A 24387-nucleotide genomic window follows, 5' to 3' on the forward strand; every position below is an offset into this window, starting at 1 on the left:
TCCCATTAGTCAAATCTTACGTACTTCTGTGCTACTCAGGTTCCTAAATTATCCTCAGTATATCGATTCTAAGTCTCCCTGCCTGGACTCTAGAGACTTCATGATCTGATCTTACCCAATCTGACTTGCTACATTTCCCGGCACATGAACATTCCCCCTTAACAGGATCACAAATCTGGCAACTCACCACAGCACACCATATTTATTCCCCACTTTGATTTCTCTCCCACATCTCACCTGGAGCATCTTTTACAATTCCCTGTACCTGTGCACTCTGTACCATGCTTCGATGATCAACTCCCATTCTGCCCCCCTCCCAGAGGGGGCATCATTTCCCATAACCCTCCCCTGTTTCCCAGTTATTCAGAATAGAAAACTTTAAAATCATCAGCATTCCTGTCAGTTACCACGTAGTTTACCTCTAAAATAAACACCTTAAACAATGTTTACTTATAAACATCATAAACAATCTTTCCCCTTCTCTCTCCTTGCTCTCAGAAAGGTCTCCTCTTTCACAGGGTCAAATATAATGGCCCTGCTTATTCGTTTTCCTCACCATTTCTCTCTGGCCCTTTTAATGCACGTTTATATTCTCTCTGCTTAAAAAGGTCACAGCATTTCAAAAATGTTCAGGCTCTACATTCTTTCTACAGGACAGAATAAAACCCGTTTTCTTTGGTCACGCATAGCCTCCAGGGTATAGCCCCACCTAGTTTCTATTCTCCACTCCTATCCCTATAAAATGCTCCCCAATACACAGGGTCAGCACCTATGAGTCACGTATTTCCATGCCTCTGTGTGGTTCCCTTAGTCTGGAATTCTGCTCTTCCGGTCCCCCTCTCCTATCCAAATAACGCTTATCTTTTTAAAAATGGCTAAAATGCATTTCTTTCACAATATCATACTTGATCGTGAAAAATTAATTTTTTCCTCTTTTCTCTGTACTTTTGCAATACATTACAGGCACTTTTATTCACTGTTTATTTAATTCTGCTTTGTATGAGTTTTGTCATAAAATATGTCTGAATCTCCTATCAGTCTGAAATCTCTTTTGGAATTTAAAAGAAAAAAGTCATTTTAATCAAAATAGCCTCAAAGGCATTTAGATTGATGCCTTGCTCACCAGTGGGACCCACAAATCTTGTTGAAATAAAACCAGGTCTTATTGTTTACTCCTCTGCTTCCTCAAAATGACAAGAGTTTACCAAGGAAACACATTCTAAGGTCGGGCTTAAGTGATTTCTGTTCAAGGGAAGGCTACACAACGATACAGTGAATCAAAATAAGTCAGAAAAGTGGGGCAAAACTGAGGATTTTTATTTTTCATTAGCCCTGCTCCAGCCCACTTCTTTAAACAGCCTTTATTTCAACTGGTCACTATACAGGCATACCTCACATTATTGCGCTTTCCAGATGTTGCGTTTTTTTTTGCAAATTGAAGGCAAGGCTCTCTACCAACAAAAAGATCACGGCCTGCTTTATTGCAACCAACAAAAAGATCACGGCCTGCTTTATTGCAATACTTGCTTTATTACAGTGGTTTGTAACCCAAATCACAGTATCTTCGAGGTATGCCTGTATAATCTTCTCTCTTGCTCTGGCTTTGAGAGTTAAATGGCTCGAGTAAGATATTTAACCCTACTGGCAAAAATGACCATCTAATGTGGAAGAGTGATAAAGATCAACACCCCTTACCGAGCCCCAAGACAGAACAGTGTGTGCAATTCGTTGAACAAGGTAAGGAGGACAGGAGGGGGCCTGGCCTCCCTGGAAACAAGGAAGAAGGGGGAGACACTGACCCGAGTCCCCCAGAGACCTGCTGCTCAGCAGAGAGAAGTCCGCAAAGGCTGTCCTGGGGAGAAGCGGCAAGCTGGCAGTCTTCCCGAGTAGTCTTATATCCCACCTAGCAGGCTCTTTGAAGACGTCTAGCAGTAAGTCCTCCCAGAGTCATCAAGAGAGGCACCTGTTGCTGATCTAACCTGAGCTCCTGCACCTTTTCAAGCAGCAGCTGGAATTCACAAGCTACAAGGAGGTCGGGGCAAAGCACCTGTAAATGGAATGTGATTCGTCCTTCCCCAAATCACCATCGTCCTGCAGACTTGCACTGATGTGCATTTTCAAAACATGAAAGGCAATAAACTCAATATTCAACCTTCATTAAACAAGTGTACCCACCATGAGCTAAATGCGACATCCAAAAACCATGCTCCGTGCTCTTGTCGGTAAAATGGGAGAAGTACCTATCCCAAGTCTTTAAGGGGATGACAACGCGGTGAGTGTGTGCATTGTGCAGCCCAGTCCTGTGTGGTGTGGAGAAAAGAGAGGGCAGTACAGCAACTGAGAGAAAGGGTCTGCTTTGTCTCAAGAGTCCTGAAAATTCTATGGGAATGAATTTAGGTTAAGAACTCAGTCCTGGCTTCTAACACTAATATAACGTTCTAAGTTAATTATGTCTCAGTTAAAAAAAGGAAGAATTCAGTCCTGGGGACAGGAATAGGGTGATGTGAGCCAACTTTATGGCAGTAAAAAAGCACCCACTATGTAACACAGGAGAGGTGAAAAGCCATCTTTAAGAGAAGGGGAAACTGCCTGTGAAACTCAAAGGGAAGACATAAAAGCCCTGTTCAAGAGACGAAGCAAAAATCGCTAATACAGTGTGGGAAGGCATCCCCCCACATATCCCTCCATAGCCTTCAAAAAAAAAGTCACTCCTTTGGTGCCCTGTAAAACAGGGTGTTCTTAAGACCAAGTGGAAGAACACGCAAATACTAACAGGCTGGGGCTTGATGGGCCTCATGGGCTGGGATTTAGTGAAACTGCTACAAAAGGACTGAGCCTCATCACAGGTTAAAAATAATTCTGAACGTAATGGCACCAAAATAACCTGTCAGTGATTTTACTTGGCTCCTTCTCCAACCTGGATACGTGAAGGTCAATGAAATTACAGGTGATACTCTTTTCTTTCCCTCACTCTGATTCTGTGTTTCTTGTTACGCTTTTTTGACAGGGAAAATGCATCCAATAAACTTTATTTTAAACTTTATGTAAAAAAAAAAAATACTGAAGCTTCAGGTGTTTTGGGTGCTGATTATAAAAATGCAGAGAGATACAACTAATAAAACAGTCAATGAGATTTGCGTAACAAGATAAAATAGTGGCAAATAAAACCCCTACACTGGATTTAATAGTTACCTTGCAGAACAAATGTCCATACCTGGATTCCCCTGGAATGTTGACAGCGTAGTCTGTGGGACTCCACATATCCTTCCACATGCATCCCAATAATATTGCATGACATTAGTGTGTTGATGTGTTTTAATTAAAGTGAATGCAAAGGGATTCAGTGTTGATAATTCGAGGGGAGACTTGATATGTTTCAATGAACAAGATGGATCCATTTAGCAGCTGATATGTATTCTGTTAGGTAGTGCGCAAGGGATAAAAAAATGATGAAGTGGTGTCATGCAGGGTGACAGGCGGGGTCTCAGCTCCCGCTCCCCACATAAGAACGCAGGATATGGCTAGGCCAAAAAGGAACACCCACGGAGCCATAGGTAGGGGAGTCATACTACTATATTCTCGCTGGCGGCTGGGTTGGAGACACAGGAAGCAGGAGCCACACTGTTCGCAACCCTCACTGCACCGCTTGCTGGCTCAGCCACCATCTTCTTGCTAGCCCCCATTTTCTGCTGGCGTAGCCATGGCAGTTATATTAGTGTCCAATGGCTCACTGGTTACAGCTGACGGCCAACTAGCCACAGCTGATGGCCATTTACTACCCGAGCCAGCACCTTTCCACGTGAGGCCGAGAGCCTGGAAACTGCACTTCTGGCTCTGTCCCCACAGGTGGGTAGTTTCTTCTTGATGACAGAGTGCTAGAAAATTCTTGGTCTTCGTCTATACCGAATTACTGAAGCCCCCAATTACCTGTGTATGGAAAGTAGCCCCCTGTGGCAGGTAGGCGACGCTCTCATCACTGGCTCCACCCTCTTTTGGAGTCCTGTCCATCATGTCCTGTCAGCACACAGGATGCATCTCAGCTCTCCAAATGCTACAAACAACCAGTTAGTCCCGAAAGTGCTATTCAGTGGATCATGTACTGAGTCCACCCAGGGTTGCTCGAGAACCCCTTGCCAAACCTGCATTTTCGAGAGAAAGCCTATTTCTTCCTGAGAGTTGAGTCTCAGAGTTGGCTCCAGACCAGGGCAAACCCACATAGTTCTTTGAGTCACCAAAGGCAAAATCAAAAGAAGTCAAGGGCAGGAGACAGGGGCCATGCTCTCTTCCTCACTCCCCTCCCTCATTTCATGACTCCAGGGACACTGGACATAGACACTGGGGCTCGGGGAGGTCTATGCTAATCCAAGGCATCACATAGCAAAATGACGACGGATCTGGAACCAGAGCTCTGACTCCTGATGCCGAAGGCCCTGTTCCTTCCACTAAGTGGAACAGAAGAACAGAAGCACTGGCAACCCTGATGAAGCGAAGCTGAAGTTTTGAGGATATCATTTTAAGTAATCTTTGGAAAATAGTCTACAAGGTCCAAGGGAAAGGTATTTCTAAAAACAGCATCATACGTTAGGAATATGCTTTCTACAATGGTCTATGAGTACAGTAACCTTAAATATTGTATTTCAGGAAGAATGGCAGAACAAGAATCAAGTTTTGCCTGGAGCAAAGCTTCGCAGTCCCATCTGTAATTTTTCATGATTCTGACAATTTAACATTCTTTAGAAAATAAGAAAGGAAGCCATCTGAAAGGTATATCATTATGTTCAAAATCAATATTCTCAACTGGGGACTTTCTTGTACAAAAGTAGAAATGAAAACCCAATTAATTTAGTACTTTCTTTTTGTCTTTTAATTTCAAATTATATTAGATGCATTAATCTGCTTTTTGCTGAAAAAGAAAAGGGTTGGATCTAGAAAAGGGTTGGTAAAATCTATGAGAATTTTGGAGGTAGGTTGAAGCAATGGTTGTATTTTTTATGTATATTTAAAGAATCTTTATTAATGTGTTCTTTATTTAAAGAATCTTTATTAATGTGAAATTAGAATGGAACCTTGAAATTCTTGAAAAGCTCAAGAGCACTTTTGTCAAAACTGCATGCCTTTAGAATTCTTTTAAGAAATCATTACATGAAGACACAGATCACTGGAATCTAATGGGAAAGAATGCCAACAATTTCTACCTTGACTCTTATTGGTCAAAAACAGCCAGAGTATTTGACTGACTCTGCAACCAAATCTCCTCTCCTAGCTCTCGTTTCTGGCTGGTACGCTCACTTATTCACAAATATTTATTGAGTGCTTACTATGCGTGAGGTGCTATTCCAGTGCTAGCACGTCAGTGGACTAGACAGCTGAGGGCCCTGGTTTTCTTGGAGCTTGGTATTAGTGGAGGAAAATAAGATCACCTTCAGATGGTGGCACGGGCCATGAAGAAAATTGGTATAGGTTATGTGACAGTTTCTGGCAGGGGCAGGTTCTTTCAGCTAGGGTGGCCGGGAGGGATCTCTCTGGAAAGAAACCATTAGGACAAGTAGACGGTCATGTGCTGATCTGCAGAGGAGCCTTCCTGGAAGTGCAAAGGACTAGAAAGACAGTGCAGTGTGGCAGCCACCCACAGGGCAAGGGGAGAAGTGAGATCTGAGGGCCAGGCAGAGGCCAGACGGCCATGGCCTCATGGGCCATGTTAGAGTCTTTGGATTTAATTACACTCGCAATGGGTGGCCATTGTGTGGGGAATAGGGGTGCGTGGGGGGTAGGAGTAGGGTAATGCGTGAGGGTGATCAGACCTGGTATCGTATCGGCTTTGGAAAGCATCCTCTGACCTCTCTGGGTAGCCACCTGAACTGTTGTAAACAAAGAGAAAAAGCTGTCCTCCAAAATGTAAGTGTCACATGCTCCAGCTCATTATTTTGGCACTTAAATCCCTGAATCTTTTTCTCTTTGGTCAAAGGCGTAGGTCTGTGCTGTGCTGTGTATCTCCTCACTTGGGGGCCACGCAGGGTGGGTAGAAACCCCAGGAGCACAGGTGTGGCTATTAGAGAGGCTTGGGTCTCTCTCAACAGCAGCAGCAGCGGCCAGGAGATGAACTCTGTTACCTTCTGTGTCTGGAAGCCAAGCTGTGTGCCAAAGAGGCAGCTGCCCTTCCATCCTCTGGAGTCTGAGGATGGGGTAGGGAAAATCACAAAGAACACCCCCAGAGGCATGACAGTAAAACTCTAGCATGAAGTAGGAAACATAATGTTTAAACTCTGCTGATTTCCTGAACAGTTAAAAGCCCTCCAAGTTAGAGCATCTCACAGTCTATTTTAATCTCTATTAATTCCCATCTGTGTACACTTGGAGACCTGCTCTTGACAAGCTCTTCAAGGTGGCTAAGTATGCGATATTACCTCTAATAGCATCTCTAAAACATGGTTCTTAATTGCACTAATAAGGTGGGCCAGACACGACGGTGGAATAGAAACTCAACCATTAACGCCGCTTTCCCCAGTCCAAGCGTCATGTGTGGCTCCACTACCTATTCAATGTCAAATAAATTCATTGAATTGAATTTGCTTTTTAAACAGCCTCCATGAACGGACCCACTGATAAGAAAGCAGGGGATGACCATTATTAAACCATAGTGAAAAGTAAAAGTAAAAGCAGCTTCTGGTGATTTTGGAGGTTGTCTTTAGATGGGTGGAAGGGATCTTGCAAATCAAAGATAATGCAACTCAACCCAGGAGGGTAACGGGAACTGTCCGAGACCACATCCTTCGCTGGCAGCAGGCCGGGTTCCTGACCACCATGCCCAGAGTTCTTCCTGCAGGCACAGACGATTAAGTAGAAAACCAGGGTAGAGACAGCTGAGAGCTGAGTGACTAGGATAGGTTGGTGGGCTTGAGGTGAGTAAGCCTGTGGGCATGTCCTATAACATATTCAGCAAGTAAACATTTCATCCTCCTCAATTTCACTAACGAGGGACCACAGGAGCCTCGATAGCCACACTTTTACCCCTTTCCTGTTACCCCAAGCCTTGGATTCAAGACATAAACCAGAAGTTTTTTTTTCTTCTTCTTCTTTTCCTGTTACCTATTAGCTATTCTCTGAAGTAATTTAATACTTTTTCCTTAATAGCTATTTTTGGGGGAATCTTTCTTATATGCTAGGTTCTATGTTACACACATTTAAACTTCAGAAAACTCTATGAAGAACATTGTACAAGGAAGCTAGGAGAGGTTTTGCTAGGCACCCAGGGTCACAGAGCTAATTTGGTGGAGCTGGGATTTGAACGGAGGGTCATCAGATTCCAAGCCTTATGTTATACTCTTAACCACAATCCTAAATGCCCCAGATAGATAGCCATCAAAGTCACAGTTCTGACACCCTCCCAGACATGGGCACAGTGACAGTAAAGTCACCCTGTCCTATCGTGTTTCCCTGAAAAATAACACCTATCTGGACAATCAGCACTAATGCGTCTTTTGGAGCAAAAATTTATATAAGACCCAGTCTTATTTTGCTATAATATAAGACCAAGTCTTTCATATAATATAATATAATGTAATATAATATAATACAATACAATATAATATAATATAGAATACCAGGTCTTATATAAATTTTTGCTCCAAAAGACACAGTAGAGCTGATTGTCCAGCTAGGTCTTATTTTCGGGGAAACACAGTATCTTTAATTTCCTTATCTATATACTCTCCCCAACTGAGAAATGAATGAGGTCATTTCACAATGTATACCTATATCAAAACATCACATTGTACATCTTAAATATATACTTTTTATTTGTCAAAGACATAAATTAAAAAAATTGGTTCTTCGTGTGACTTTATTGATTTTAAAAAAGTACAGGACAAAACCAAATCTTGATTCAAAAAAGCAGACATTTTTAAAACCATCTATTTCTCTGCAATAGTTTGCTCCATGTAAAGATGATGTGAACTTATTCAGGTTGGCTTAGTATCTGTAAGCCAGTTCCAATTTCCCATGGTTACTTTTAATGACTGAGTTAGATTTCAGAGCTGGATCTCAATTTCAAGGGATAAAACTTGAGACCAGAAATTCCAGACATCACAGTTTAAAAGAAATCAATTGCAACAAGCCTCTCTTGCTTCTCAACCTTTACTATTTATTTTAGTTGGCCCTTTTCCATGAATTTGCCCTACTGAATTTTGACAATAGGGGACATATTAAGGTCCAGTCTCTTTGAAAGGAATCTAACCAATAGATTTAAGAATAAAATAAAAATTGTATAAAGTTATAAAAATTCTTTTACTACTGTCTAATATTTTCCCAAACAATTCACAATTTTTACCAACATTAATTAGTTCAGTTCGTCCTTTCTGAAGTACCAAAGAACCTGGAGTTTGGCAAAACCCAAATCTATTTACTAGGGCCTTAGCTCTCCCTTGTGTATAAAAACGGAAATGCAGCTTGCTAGAAATGTTGCCCCAGTAAATCTGATGACCCAATTTTAAAAGTTAAAAATGCCATTTGATAAAAGAAAAAAGAAAAAAAAGGAACTCTAAGTAATTTTTAAATCTTATATAAAAAGCAAGGGAAGATTATGTAAAGTGACAAAACAAAAGAGAAGCAGCAAACTATTAGGTGTTATGCACATTATGCTTTAGATAAAGGATCCAAAAAAATCTTGCCATTATAAAATAAGATATTTTGGGAGGAAAGCACATCTCACGGAATCACGGATGCTCTCAGCAGTGATTACAGCTAGGAGATTCCAGCCCTGGTCTCTGATTTCAGGCTGGATCATATTTAATCCAGCCCAAACAGAGGGGACCATTGTCCTGTTTCAAAAATTTCTACAGAGAGAAAAAAAACCCTCTTTATATAGATGAAAAAATACTTCATTATTTCTCATCGTGTATTTCACCAGAATTTCAAATACTTTGTTTGAAATCCCAATGTCTTTAAACTTTCTTCCTACTTTTCCAGTACTTTGTGACTAAGTCTCCGTGCATTTCTTGGCCTTTTTCCTGTGAAGAGTTTGGCGTGGGCTGGTTGTGATGGAATGCCAACTAAGGGATCTTCTCCTGTATTCGCACCTGGTGTTATGTAGCTTTTAAAGGCACACGTTAAATTCCATTGAGCAGTGTCACATTTTACTATACTTATCATCCCCTACTATTATATGGTTTAACAGTCTCTGACTTTGTTTTCTCTACCTTGAGTTTTGGGAAGAGGAAACCTCAAAAATCCTTTTAGTGGTCAGTAGACATGCCCACGGGGACCCCATTCAGGCATGTAAATCCTGGGATGCTCAAACCTTTGTTCTGGTGACAGACTGGTGGAGGAAACTGAGGGTGTTCTTTTCTGTGCTGCCTTTCCTCGAGGTCCCTCTTGAAACCATATGGCTTCTAAAACTAGTGCTATCTACTGCCAGATTTAAAGATCTGAGGAAGTGAGTCTTAGCACCATTATTTACATAATATGGTTTGGGGCCCAACTGTCCAGGGCATTGCAAAAACCCGGAGGTACCCTCCTTCATCACCAGGAGCTTATACTGTATGCCAAAGCAGCAGCCTCACACTCATGCATAAGGACCACACAAACACCAGCAAATGAGGACTTTCCCCACTACAGTTTCAGGACATCAGAGCCATTGTGAAACAAAAGCATAACTCTCTGAAGTTTGCTCCTTCCATCAGGCTGGCAATTAAATATTATACTGAGCACATAATTTAGATTGCATTCCAATTATCTTCAAGTGCTGCAGGGCACAAATCACTCCCCAGCAATTAAATAAATTCTAGAAAGTCACTAAATGTTTTAAGGAAGGGAGGGATTCTGAAATTGGCAGAAGGACCAAAACAGAAAGAATAGAAAAACCAGGCATTTCAGAATACGCCCTCAGCCCACTTTTTGGCTTCCCAGTCACCCCAATTTTATGGAACCCCTGCCTCAATAATGATTACAATACTAGAAACATCACAATCGGTGTACACATGATTCAAGTTACACTGAAAAAACCTGGCCCACTGGGCTTATCAGACGTCTGTCAATTTAGGTTGATGAAATGCTCGCTATCACAAGTAAAGAAACAAAGATATTTCTCCAAGAAATTATCAACATGAGCCAATTATTCTATGTGTGCAAATGCACACATATATATATATCATACATAATTTAGTGCTGTTATCACCTTGGATACACCATGAGAAAGCTGTAAAACGGTAAGGGATAAAATATTTTTAAGACCACATTCTCTTCCACACTTTCTAAGAGTCCATTCCCTGTTCAAGGGAGCGACACACTGCCTTGAGGTGAACTGAGATGAAGTTGGTATGCAAAGACAAAAAGACAAATGACACCACTGACTTCCAAAACAGGATGGCTGAGCCTACCATCAGCAGCAGTCTGAGTCAGGCTTTTTGGATGGAGAGGAGTTTCCTCAATTCCAAGTGCTCTTTGTCATTAAGAACTAAGCTTTACTTGGTGGGCGGGGAACTCTCAGAACTGCACCAGAAGCCATGGTGCAGAGCGCTATGGCGGCCACGTGTGTATGGGAAGTTGCTCTAATACAGGAAAGCAGGGTAGGGAGAGAGCCCTTTCACTGGAGAGAAAGAGAGTCAAGAAGAGAGGTAAGAGGTCAGGCCTGAGGATAGTGCTTGCAACATGTCGTATAAAAAAATCTGGCCTTTGTCCTGGGTCCCTGGCAATAAAACTTCTAAGACCCTTAGAATTTCATAAGTGACAGCAGTCTTTGTCATGCTAATGAGGTGGCTCAAGGTGGTAACCTACACAGCTTCATGGTTGGGGCTGGTCACCAGAAAGCCCAACCACATGATTTGGGAAGCTGGCACACTGAGACAGGTGGATGGGGGCCTGGAGACTGACTTCAGTCACGTGGCCAATGACTTAATCAATCATGGCAACATAATGAGACGTCAGTAAAAACTCTGGACACTGAGCAGAGGGGACCCTCCTGGTTGGGGAACACAGTGATGTGCCAAGAGGGTGATGCACCCCGAGTCCATGAGGAGAGGGCAGGGAAGCTCTGTGTCCCCTACAGAACTCGACTATGTCTCTCTCCATTTGGCTGGTCCTCCTGATTTGCATCTTTCATAATAAAATTATAATCACAAGTAGCACTTTCCTGAGTTCTGTGAGTCGTCACAGCAAATTACTGAGCCTGGGGGAGTCATGAGAACCCCTGAATGTATAGCCAGTCAGTTAGAAGTACAAGTGGCCTGGGGACCCTAGAACTTACAGCTGGTATCAGAAGTAGTGCAATCTTGCTGGGGACTCAGTCCTTCGTGTCTTGGTAAGGTTTATGTTAAAACTCTGGGTAGTTAGTTCCAAAATTGAATCGCAGGGCATCCACCTGGGGTTGAAATGGAATAGTCACTCTTCAGGGTCCAAACCTGGTGTATTATAGGTGTGGGTGCAGGGAGCAAGAGGATTGAGGCACTCAAAATGCCTAGAGGTAGATTTACTGTGAAGCTCATGAAACATGAGCTTCAGGACTCTCACTTCACAGCTCCTTCCAAGGCTCTGGGAGGGTCCGTCACTATGTGTTCAAATGGTCAGACAGTTTTACAGAATTTGCAAAAGTAAGACATTTTTTATTGCTTGTTTTAAAGAGCTTCCTGATCTGCCCAACCATCACATTCCAGAAGCTTCAGGCTTGACAACTCCTTGATGATAACTTAGCAGGTGCTGAGAAAAAGAGTTAGACTATCCTATATGTTCCAGCAGTGTGAAGAAAGCAGCCAAGAGTTTGCAGATTTCCTAAATAGGATACAAACGAGCTGAGAGCGTTATGAGATCAGAGAGGTCGGAGTCTTCATGAGTCTTTGGAGTGAGGAAAACCTGCCCACTGGAGACTCTGGCCTGGATCCCAGACTTTAACTGCACATGTGATCAAAGTCTCAAAGGATGAGATGGGACCAGTTACAGGTCAAGACCTCCAAGGAAGGGACAGACCAGCAGCCCTGCCTGAGCCCAGAGGACACCCACAGGATAGAGGGAGAACCAGGGGGTCTGCCCCCAATGCCAGCTTCCACCTTTATCCGGATGCCATCTGGGGAAGAAAGATGGGCCAGGAACCCCCAGGAGAAGACAGAAGTAGCCCATAGAGTACATGAATGTTGAAATGACTACCCCCAAAAGATGAAGCTAACTGGAGACTGGCTAACACCAAAGAAATTTAAGTTTCCTCAATGGAAACAGGAATTTCAAAACAACCTAAAAACCTTTTTTTCTTTTCTTTTTGACTGAGCTATGTTGGAAATTGTTATCCTTCTCATTTAAAAGAACATTAAAAATACAGAAAAAAATTAAAAATCTTCCAACTAAACAGATTGTCTAAAGGACACTGTGGGAATTTTTAGCAAACTATGATTATAAAATAAAACCTGCTTGTGATGAGACCATAATAAAAATTTTAAAGAAAGTGGCCAAATAACTTAAATTTAACCTAAGTGTTCTGAGGGAGAGACTGCCACCAAGTCACCAAAATCTTATTTTTCTGGGCTTATTGCCCAGATTTCCCAGGCTTCCTTACAGCTAGTGTGGTCACATGACTGAGTTCTAGCCAATGGAACGTGAGCAGAAGTGACATGGAACCACTCAGACCGAGCCCATTAGAACTCCACACTCACCATTCCACGCTGTCTTTCTTCCCTCCTTTCAGCTCCCTGGGCTGGGGCTGTCCAAGCTGGCAGAGGCTCGGTCAGCCTGGATCCTTGAATGGACACGTGGAGAACAGCTGCCCCCACCAACCAGGAATATCCACTTTGGACTTTTATATGAGAAATAAAATTCTCCTTTTTTTTGGTTAGGCCTACAAATAGGACACGTGTAGGTTCATCTGTTGCAGCGGTGAACATTACCCTAGGCTATACTCTTACAGATCAGTTGATGTTATTTCAATTTGGCAATTGATGGGCACTTACTATTGGTACATGGAAGACCTAAGTTCTAACAAGATTCAGCTTATTAACTAGCCAGGAAAGCAGGAATGTCGGTACCTACCAAGAAAACTAGAGAATTAGATTTGAGCTGTGCCAGAAGGACAAGCAAAAAAACACGAGAACACAGTAGAAAGGGCCATTAGTATTACTTGTGAAGCACCACAGAAGTGGCAACTGCCTTGGTTGGGCCTTGTAGGATGAGAGAAGTCCAGATGAAAGAGGAGGGTAGAAAGTTCATTCCAGACAGTACATGAGTCCTCGAACATTTTATCCAGTGGGATGTGATGCTAAAGAGGGGAAAAATATTGTTCTGTTCACCCCAGGGAATGGAATCAAGGCCAAGGAGGAGCAGCTCCAGGGAAAGAGGATTCTGTTCAAAGGGCAGAAGAACTAACAATCGGGGCTGGCCACGAACCGGAGGGGCCAGGCAGACAAAAGGCAGACTGCTTCCTCTAGGGCCGGCCGGCCTCTTGGCATGGGCACTGCAGAGACAGGATGCATAGCTGCTCCATTCAGCTGCCTCCCAACTCTGGGATTCTATGTATCTTCGACGCCTCTGCCAAGCAGGCTTTGTACAACATTGCCAGGAAAAAGAAGAATTATTTTAGCCCTGTTACAGCATTTCTTACATGATGGTTCTTGCCAAATTCCCTTTCAAGGCTGTGTTGGCTGGGTTTGCTCGACGCGTTCAATCATAGGCCAGTCGAGAATATCTCTTCATATTCAGGCCCATGAGAACCTTTTGAATCTAATTTTATTATCAGAAAAACTTAATAGGCTGATGTTAAGCAGGATTGCTACTGGTGAACAAAAAAACAAATGACAGCAAGCATCTATTTTGAACACTTAGGCTATGGGGCATTCCATATTCCGTATTAATTGTTATGTCCCCGTTAACAGAAAGTTACCAGCTCATACCAAAAATGGACATCCAATTTTCAAAAGATTGGTTTACAAAAAGATATATTACAATCAAGCTGTACTAAGAACAGTTTTGTCCTTCTTGGGTGACTTGGCATTTTGCAGTGTACCTGAGGTTGAAAATTATGAACAATCAATTTCACAGTGTCGTTTTGTAAAACAAAGGAGTTTCCCATTTCTAGATAAAAGGAAGTCTACTAGATACACTAGAAAGAGAAATGCTATCCTAACATTACTGATAAATTAGTAACTTTCCACTTTCCTCTTATAAGGTTATAATTTCATTTCACAAACATTCATTAAGTCTCTACTATGGGCTAAGTGTTGTGCTAATCATTAGTGACAGAAATTGAACAAAAAAAGGGAAAAAATGAGGTATTCTAAACCTGCAAACTTTCTAAGATTCAAATTGTTGTCTTTCTTAAGAGCATTTCCAAATGATTATAAAAAAATGAAAAGTTCAGCTACATTCTTGCCCAATAAACCAGGTTATTGTGCTTTTGTAATATCTGAAGATTATTCATATATAAAATTAACTTTAAAATGTTGGCCTAAATTATTGTCTTGTCTCCTGTAACAGTACTTCAGGTGCTTAATTGATCGCTTAAATAAAAAGAAAGGGAATAGATTTTCCTCAACTCAGAAATTATTATTAAACAAACACAAATCTCCCCACATTATAGAATGTTATACAGCTACAACCTTACAAAGAAATCCATAAAACTGTATTCTGAGACCACTGGAATATCTGGATATGACAGTAAAACAAAAACACAAAAGTTACATTTCCTAGCCATCGTTCAACCATAAACATGAGCAATGCTTTCTTAGTCTCTTTTCAGAATACCACAGTCTTCAATCTTTTCGAAATTCAGATCACGTCTCTCTCATCATACAACATCCTGAGTAAATCACATCTCAAGTGGAGCCAAGACCTGTCTGCCGTTGAACATCCAGTCTCAAAATACTTCCCCATCACGTTTCTACTTACCTACCTACTTATGACCTAGGTCCTAAAAATCTGTTTTACAAAGCTTGGGGATTATATTCTCTTTTGATAAAATGAACAACACAAAAACAGCAGCCTCTGTTTTGTTTGCTTTTCACCCAATTGCATTACTATTTCCAGCATGCATTTCCTGGTCCTGCCTGGAATGCGTGTCCCTCATCACTCTGTCTAGGTAATAAGTCTACCCCTGCTAATGGAAAGTAGGGCCAAACCTTCCAATGGAAGATTCACACTTGCCTTGGCATTCACACACATGGCTCCTGGGAACATTTTGATATTTTTGTGCTCCCCAAAGAACCTTCTGAGATTTCATTCCTCAGTCAAAATGAGAAATCAACATTTTGCAAAGCAGGGGGAAAAAAACCAACACAAAAAACCCCCACAACTAAAGAATAACATTTCTAAGTGTCAGTGACCCGAGTCCCAGGACCCAGTCTGTGTTTGCGATGAACAGATCAGATCCAACTAAAGGTGAACCCACAAATGCAACAGCACTCCTGATCCTGTTATTTCTAGCCAGTGATCCTACAGTCACTTAACTTCTCTGGGCTTCAACTGTGTTGTCTGTAAAACCAAGAGAGTACAAAGGCACCTTCTGGCTCTTTCAAAATAACAATGCAGTTAGAAAATGCCGCACTGTCCCTGAACCATTTCTGCAGGCCTTGGAAAAGTAAAACTCCGATTAATGACCATGAAATGAGGGGGAACGATTAAAAAGATCTCTAAGGCCACCTTCCACATTTTGATTCTAACTTCGAGAGAGTGAGGCGTGACCAGGCAATTGGTCATAAAACACTAGTGGGTCTCATAGCTCTAATAATCCTGCGCTTTCCAATGACCAACTCTGCTCCAGCAAAAAATTCTTCATATTTCAAGGCACTGCCTTGACATGTAGAATGACTCCACGGCAACAGCAAAATAACTTGATCTATGTTCAACAGCCATCTCCCCGTTTACTAGCAACTTGTGTCCCTCAAAAGCGCTCTAGCTCTCGGGTCCCTGATTTCTCCAAGCCCACAAGAAACCACACCTGGCAAGGACAGTTGAGAAAGCCACACCTACCCGCAGCCACTGCTTCTCCGTGAGGGCGTCGCTGTAGTCCACGTCCCGGCGCTGGCGAGACCCCCTCCCGAATATTTTCTCCTCCTCTTCTTCACACGTAAGCCTTTCTACTTCGGCGTCATCTTTAATAATCCAGGAGGGCAGCTCATCTTCCTCCATTAAGCGAGGCTTGCGCTTTGGGTTCCGGGCATCCTCCCTCCGCCGGTCCATGTCCATACGCTGCACGTATTAACAGAAGTTTCACCAATCGGAATTGGGATTCTGTACAGTACAGACTTGACAGCACATACACCTTTCACAAGTTGGCTCCTACAGCTGCAGGATCCCTTTCGGCTTCTCCCATGGAGACTCTCTCCCCTGGCTGACTTGTTCTAGCCCATCCCTCAAGTACAGTGTCCAGTAAAGTCTCTTCCCTTCCTCTATATCCATCGTTGAAATTTATTTATGCATTTAAAAAAAACCACTCTTTAAAAACTCCTCTTCTTAGTCTATAGGTGTGCAAAGCTTCCCCTTAAGTAACAGAAGATTCAAATTGGGAATGTATTTTAAAAAGATGAGCCCTGGTGATACAATTCACTGCTGCCCCGGCATAAAAGTGTTCTTCAAGCATATAAAAGAGAAAATTCATTAAGAAAACTTCCTTTTTACTCAATAGGGCTCATGCTTTTGACTAAATAACCAGGTAAAAAAAAAATCAGCAACTCGAGTGTCACTAACAGAACAGCCATCACCTTCAGTTAGACGTGGACACGTGGGCACATAAATGGTTTGATTACTAGTCAGTTGGCCGTGAATGTGTTGAATTTGCAGTACACCATGGGCTCTGTGAGAGGAATGCCCCTCAACTGTTTAGCTTTTAGAAAGTTTAGCTTTTATGAAAATATTATATCACAGAGAGAGATACCTCAGAGGTAATCTCATCTCAAAGGGTCAAGTTATTAATGAAATGGCTCCCTTTCGTATCCTTTCGTAGCCTTCAAAATGTCTATTTCCCCATGTCTTGCTTGCTTTTCAAAATTCCACTACACTTGTTAATAAATTAAGTGCCACGTATATGGCTTTAACCTATAACTAAACAATTTGATAGCTAAAAAAAAATCAAAACCTCCACTGAATTCCTATATACATTAGTTACATATTACTAGCTAGATGTACCCTTTCTCCTACTGAACAGACCATTAACCAAAAAACGATTTACCTTTTCCCGCTTTCTTCCTTCAGTTCTACCGAACTGAAATGGGGATTCAATATAATTTTTCCTTAAGAGCTAAAATTGGTAACAGAATGTAAATGAAATTTCAAATTCAAATCCAAATTTGATCTCTAGAATCTATTTAAAAATGAAAGTTCAAAGTTCCCTAAACTATGCTTAAACATTTTTGGAAATCATTATATTCCCAAGCTGGGTAGGCTTGGAGCATTGTGGAGTCCCATTGGTAGATAAATGTGGCCATCCCGTTCCGTCATATGCTATAGTTAGCTGGAGAGGCTGTCTTAATCCTGCCTTCTAATGTCCTAGGATCAGAAACGGGACCCATCAAACCTTTGTAAGCAGCACACAGAGGGTGCCTTGTTAACAGTGCAATTTAAAGAGGGGCTTCTTGAGGTAATCTCCTAATAGTTATTAGACAGCTAATAAGAAAACCATTTTTTGTTAAAGTGCAACACTGAAATGACAACATATTGGCACTTCAACTTTTACGTTGGCTGCTACCCTTACCTACAGCAAGACCTGTAAAATGACATGCCATGCGTTTGTCCACAATTGAGAAAATAAACCTTTGCTGAGATTGATAAAATAAATCACAGTTGCTTTTTTTTCTTTTAGGAAGGGTTGATGCAATTTTTAATAAGCTTAAAGTTCTGATGAATGCATCTCTTCCCAGAGATTTCTACTTGTAGAATACTAGTACAAAAATCTGAAGTTGATATTGAAGTAAGTCTATTTTATTATTCATATACTACATGAATATGTTTGTCTTAAAACCTGATAATAAACCTTACAAGTACAGTCATTTTTAAAAGGACTTCTTGTCTTTGTAGGGAGCATAGCAGCTAAAAGCTTAATGTTTGAATGTTAGCAAAATGTTTCAGATATATATCTTGACCTGTCACAGATCTTTTTAGGAAAAAATTAATAGGTAATCAGTATGAGAGATAACTTTTTCTGAAGTCACATTTTTAGAAGGAGAAAACAAGAAAAATGTTCAACGGTAAGGTTTTCATTTACAGAGACTATCTGCTTAATATGTTATTTAACTACAGTGTCTATGATACAAAATCAAATAAGTTTGTATTAATTTTACAGAGAACTAATTCTTTTATAATAATAGATAAGAGTTTTAATACTGAATCCAAATCTAGCTTACATTCCATTCTTGTTTCTGACTAAACTTTTTAACCAGAGTAGCTGGCAAGGATTCCAATTTGCTTTCCTGCCCCCTGGTGGACGTGCTAATCAATAGTCAATTGACCAAAGGCAGACAGTCCATTAGACGACTTTAAAAAACATACAATGCAATACACAGATGTTGTATTATAACGTAGTCCACCTGAAACTTATATAATGTTATTAACCAATGTTACCCCAATAAATTTAATTTAAAAAAACAAACAAAAGAGAAACCAAACCAAACCAAAAATCTGTATAATCCAAAAACGAGAAGTTAACTATTAAGAAATAAGCAGAACATTCACAAAATCAAAATCCCTACAAAAAAGTGTTCCCTAACCAGCTTCACCTGTTCAAAGTCTGTTCTTTGCGTGATAAAATGTTCTCAAATTAAAAGAAAGCTGTGCCTTGGCCCAACATTCCAACTTTTTTTTGAGGCTTTCAATCTCTACAAATACCCAGCCCAAAAGAAAAGAGAAGTACTCGTTTTCCCTTATTTAGGGGCTGCTGATGGAAATCTCTATCTCTAAGCCTCATCTAATTTGTATAAAGGCAGGCAGCTTATCCTTCCCATGGTCTCCAGAGCACCTAAAGCTATAGCAGTGCTGAATTATCGCCCATCAGTGATCAGCCAGGGAAGTAGAGGGCCTCTTGCTTCAGTGTTCCCCACTAATCTACATTTTAATAATTTCCTCAAGGAGAGAGAAGATGTCTATTTCCTACGTGTACCTCTAATCTCCCTAAATAGAGAATAATCTATAAAGATGATGACCAACATTATGAGTTCAGAAATTTAGGTATGAACACACCATGTCGACTGTGCTGTTAAAGTCTTTGGTTTTGTTTTTTTTTCCTTCTGTCATTTCTCTCTAAAATGGCCTTATCTGAGTAGGGTGCTTCATTTAGGAGGGGGAAAAATGTACACATCCCAGGTTAGGAGTTATTCCCATGGCTACCTAAAAGTTTCCTGAGAAAGCATTGAATGTCTTTTATCTTGAATCATTATGTGTGGACACAATCATTGTTCCCTAGAGAAAAACACCCAATCAAAAATAACATAAGCCTCCACACAGCTGGAGTTCCCCTCTCCGCTGGTCTAGGCTAACCAGGCAGAGATTGCAAACCTTGCCGGTCATATTTGGCCCATGGTCATGTTTTGTTTGGCCTGCAGTGTTATATAATAATAAAAAATTGAATTTAATTGCAAACATTTTGAAACCCAGAGAGTGCATGTAACAACCCAGATTTCTAGCTTCTCCTGAAAATTTGGAATTTCTGGCTACATGAGGTTTGCAGCTCTGTGCCCTTGACACAGCAGCTCCAGTTCACTGCCATTTACCCACCGTGGTCCACCTATTTCACTCATGCAAAGTATTTGTCTGAGTCCTGAGTGCATTCAAGTTTGGGGCCCCTGATTTTGGGGTTCTGCATTCAAACGTCAGAGTTTCAGTTTACATTTATTCACTCACTCCACAATCAGGCTAAATGTTCTAAAGATCAAAATGATTGAAGGTATTAGATGGAGTCTCGCAATTTCATACATCCTGATGCATGCTGGCGTTTTCACAAAGCCTGCAATTTTGCAAATGCCACCATTCATTCAACAAATATTTATTGAACAACTACTATGTGCTGTTTCGAGCATTGGGGATATAGAGGTAAACAAAAGCACTATAGCAAATGCCTGAAGAATGCAATAAAATATTACTTCTGAGAGCCTCCCTCACTAGGCAAGGGGCTTGCTCCCTATACATTGTGACCTTGTGGCAGGCCACACACACATACATCAAATTCAGGTTTTAGCAGATGACTACGTATCATGAAATGTCAATGTTGAAACCATGGACATCAAATCCTCAAATGTCCAGGTTCTTTTATATCTACTTTGTACCAATAAAAACCAACCAATTCTGATCTTTGAATGAAGGCTACACCTTCATGTGCATCTGGAAAGTTCCTATTTGCTTAAGCATGCTCTCTTCAACAATAAGAAGAGGCATCCCGGTGTTGTTTTAGTTGCTGTCCACCTGCCCCCATAGAGAGCATGTTTGTTTTGATCCAGTAAGGAGACAGCTAAGGAAGAGCTGCAATCTCTGCCTTGAGGAGCAGGGCAGGTTTCCTGAATGCTGCTGGCCGGGGATGAGAAATGAGCTGGGAGTTGGGGAGGGGAGCTATGGTAAACTGCAGACCACATGGCCGGCCCAGAGGGTGCAGCTGCTACTCAGTTCTAGCCAACTGTTTCCATATAGAGACGTGGGCCTGGTATTGCCCACTCTCAAATTTTAAGAGAAGCCAGAAATCAGGATTCTTTTTTATGTTGGCAACAAATTCGAAATTTTAAAAAACACTGCGTGGGCCAAACAAAATATGTCTACAGGCTAAATCCAGCCAGTGTGCAGCCTCTGAACTGAAGGAAAGGCACAGGCTTCACAAATGAAATTCTGCCAGGGCACACAGGCTCCAGACATCTTGCATTAATAGAAAAAGGGGAATAAGGCATTTGTTTCCACGATTTTCTGTAATATTACCATAAAAAGATCAAATTCTTCTTCTCGTCGAGCGATCATTTGGTTCAGAGTCTCATCATCTGGTACTTCATCTTCTTCCTGGGGTTAAGAAACAGAATGATTTAATGGGCTTTAGGAGAGACGTTGAACAATTAGAGTGAGGTACAAATGAGTGAGGTGAATTTGTCCTCCAAGCCATAGGGGTTCCATTTCTCAAGCCAGAAAGAAGAGTCAGTGGGTACAGTACTTGCCATTAGTATTTTCCAAGTTGTTCAAACCATCTTCCTAAAGCAAAATCTATTTAGGAAAAAAACATGGTATGCTATAAGAAATACTGGTCCTCTTGGGTGTGTATGTTGATTCCCTTACTTTTAAAACAAGTTACTTAATGTCTCCCTGCCTCAGTGACCTCATCTGTAAAATGGGCTTGACATTTACATCACAGAGAAGATGTAAGATTTAAATAAGGACTGTAACATGACAAAGCGCCTAACATTAATTCTTTTGACTCTATGAATCTTATCTCAAATATAAATGCTCATTTTCAAAGCCTTACAAAAAACATGAGTACATGAAACTTTGTGAGTAGGCACAGAGCAAGACCATAAAAATCATATATACGGCAAATATATAGCCTTTAAGATATGTTTCATCAATGTATTTTAGTGGGCATTATTATGCTAATGGTTAGATCTGTGGATATGAAAAAAGGTATCAAAAACAAAACCCCTATATAACTGTACCTGATTAAAATAATTTAAATGAAGTAGAGAAAGCAATTACATAAGGGTCAACATTTTCACTTTATATTATGTTAGACCAAGGTATATTATCTCTCTGCAAAATTTCTCAGAAACTGAGTTCTTGAGTTTTTAAAGAAATATTATGCTATGACTTCTACACTTTTAAAAAAATGACTCTAAAATTTAGGCATATACTATAGAACTTAACCTTACAAAATTATTTTTGTCACTTGCTGAGTGAGCTTGTTAAAAACCAAATGGGAAATTTCAGTGTATCAGCAGATGGAAAAAAAGAGGAAAACTCAGAATTTCAAACATCCAATTTCTTTAATCATGTGTTCAGAACGAGACAGCTTGGTCTAGAAAGGGTACGAGTGTAGCAGCAGCTGAAATCAGATGATTCTGGCGGGTCCCAAGATAACGTTTCATGCACTGTGTTAGAAATGAATGCAGTTCAATAAAGTAAAAAACTGATGTTATAAAAATCGTCTATTCTAGGTCATCTCTAGATTGATTAAAGTCACATTTTATCTAAATATTACATTTCATCTGCCAAAGACACAGACTAGCTGGGAGTGGGCTGAGACTTCACAGTATGAAGAATCTGGTTCCCATGTCCTCTGGTGAACAATGTCCTGCTTTGCTCACCCTGTTCTAAGAACCACGTTACACGTTACCCTTTCATTCACTGCCTGCACAATGGGGGGTTTGGGCTTTCCCCATGCCCAAGATGAAAAGATTATCTTGTAAACTGGCAAGAAGCCTGCCCACAGTAGCCTGACCTTCAGAGAAAACAAACTCAAAGGGAAGTGGGCAATAATCTTCCTGGGTTCTTTGTGCCCTAGTAATTCTTGTGCCGTCAACCGTGGAGATGGCAGTCCACGCTGCCTTGGATACTCAGAATCAGAGCCCTTGACTGTAGTCTATCAGTGTCCCCAAACGTTCTTCACATCATGATACTGGCCCCTCAGAAAACGGTAACATGTGTCTGACACACTGATAACCTGGCAGGGGTGTGAAGTCCCATCAAGGCTGCTCACAGCTAGAAGGGAGCAGCACTGGATTCCACTCCAGGCTCCACGCGGAGGCCCTCAGGGCTGCAAGAGATCAACATCTCCCTACGGCCTCGGCCTCCAAAGGTTGGGAAGCTCCATGCTACCTTGCATCCTATCTAAACCAGGTCAGGTTTAAACAAGGTTGTGAAGGCTTGTCCTATAAATGTACTGAGGTCCTGTGATCTCTGATCAAAAGACAAGAGACAGAAGGCTCTGGAGAATGGCAGAGAGAAAGGGCAAGTGGGGCCCCTTTCAGCTTTGCCTTCTCTCATCTAGCTGATTCTGCCCCTGCAAGTGGCCTCTCTGAAGTTCTGCATCTGCCCTACGGAAAGCAGCACTTACAGTACAAGAAAGCATGCTGGTTGCACCTCCCGGGAGACACGAGGGACGCATCTACTGGCCAAGCCTTGAGGTCCCTCTAGCAACTGCTTTTAAGATAATCTTGGATAACTTTCAGAGGCTTTCTGTGCTCAGGATGTAAGAGAGCAGCTAATTTATTCATTTTAATTATTGCCAGCCCAGGAAATTCTTTCAAGAACAAAGAGGTTACTCTTAATCCTCTGAGACAAAAGTCACTGTTTGATTTCATAAGGTGGCTTTCTACAATACCTCATTTTCCTCTTCATGCTCCAATATGGCCTGCAGGAACGCCCTCCGCTCGTGGCTTGAAGACTTCTGATCGAACATGCCCGCCTGGATCACCTTCTGGTCCACATTCAGTTTGTACTTGGCAGCTGCCAGGATCTTTTCCTCCACACTGTTCACGGTGCAGAGTCTCAGTACCCGGACCTCGTTCTGTTGGCCGATGCGGTGAGCTCGGTCCTGTGCTTGCAGATCCTGTGGGAGAGGACAGTATGCAGTGAGGGCCCATGTGCCTGGAGTAGCCGAGCAAACAAGTCGCCTGGCCAAGAGGAAAATATGGGAGGGTTACTGAATCCACCTTCAGTAATGTAAGATTTTGCTTACGTTTTTAAACGACATAAGCTACCTTCTTTGGAAAAATTCGAGGTCATTCCTAGTTGAGGGAACTTGGGTTCAAATTAGCCAAGCCGACTGAAATACACCTCAGGTTTTGAAATCCAGGTCTTGGGATGTTTTTATCTGTCCCTAGGTTTGCCATCAGAATTGGTCCCTAACTAAAACAAAAAACAAAAAAACAAAAACCAATAAATTTGGTGTTACCGACACCTAACCTGAAGTTGCAGGAAATACCTTCCCTTTGGTGTGAGGTGTTGAAGATGATTTTTAAAACATCACTGAGTAATACATACATTATAAATATATATATTATGCATACATACACACATTATATATACAGCGATTGCTCATGTATCAAATTTCCCGGGATCTAATTCCATCAAAGATTCAATCTTTAGTTCGGGGAATAAAAAAGACTGCTAGTAGAGTAGTATACTGGCACCACTTTTTGGTAAACTTTTTGGGGATAGAAATTTGGCACTATGTATCAAAAGTGTTAAAATGGGGTATGGTCCCTGACCCAGAAATTTCACTTCTGAAAAAATTTATCCTAAGAAAATAATCATGGATATGCACAAAGATCTACAAATCAGAATGCACCTCTCAGCATTATATATATATATATATATACATATATATATATATATAATATATAAAGCAGAATTAAGTAAACATTCAATAACAGACTGATTAAATTAGTCTTCTACTGTATGTAGAAGTACTATGGTACTACCAACACAGTACCATAAAAGTTATATTGTAGATTTAATGACACA

The 24387-nt window shown here is 41.2% G+C and overlaps 1 protein-coding gene across 5 annotated transcripts in view; it reads right to left on the reverse strand.

The window, feature by feature from the left end:
* Positions 1-24387, reverse strand: part of SMARCA2 (SWI/SNF related, matrix associated, actin dependent regulator of chromatin, subfamily a, member 2) — a 162410-nt gene that overhangs the window by 45217 nt on the left and 92806 nt on the right. For all 5 annotated transcript variants that reach the window (XM_033122457.1, XM_033122460.1, XM_033122459.1 and 2 more), the window contains 3 exons: positions 23243-23470; positions 20857-20934; positions 15937-16155 (listed from right to left, as the gene is read on the reverse strand). In XM_033122457.1, the coding sequence (XP_032978348.1) occupies positions 15937-16155; positions 20857-20934; positions 23243-23470 (525 nt within the window). The remainder of the gene's footprint in view (positions 1-15936; positions 16156-20856; positions 20935-23242; positions 23471-24387) is intronic.

Source organism: Rhinolophus ferrumequinum, chromosome 12 (genome assembly GCF_004115265.2).
Source record: "Rhinolophus ferrumequinum isolate MPI-CBG mRhiFer1 chromosome 12, mRhiFer1_v1.p, whole genome shotgun sequence".
NCBI lineage: Eukaryota > Metazoa > Chordata > Mammalia > Chiroptera > Rhinolophidae > Rhinolophus > Rhinolophus ferrumequinum.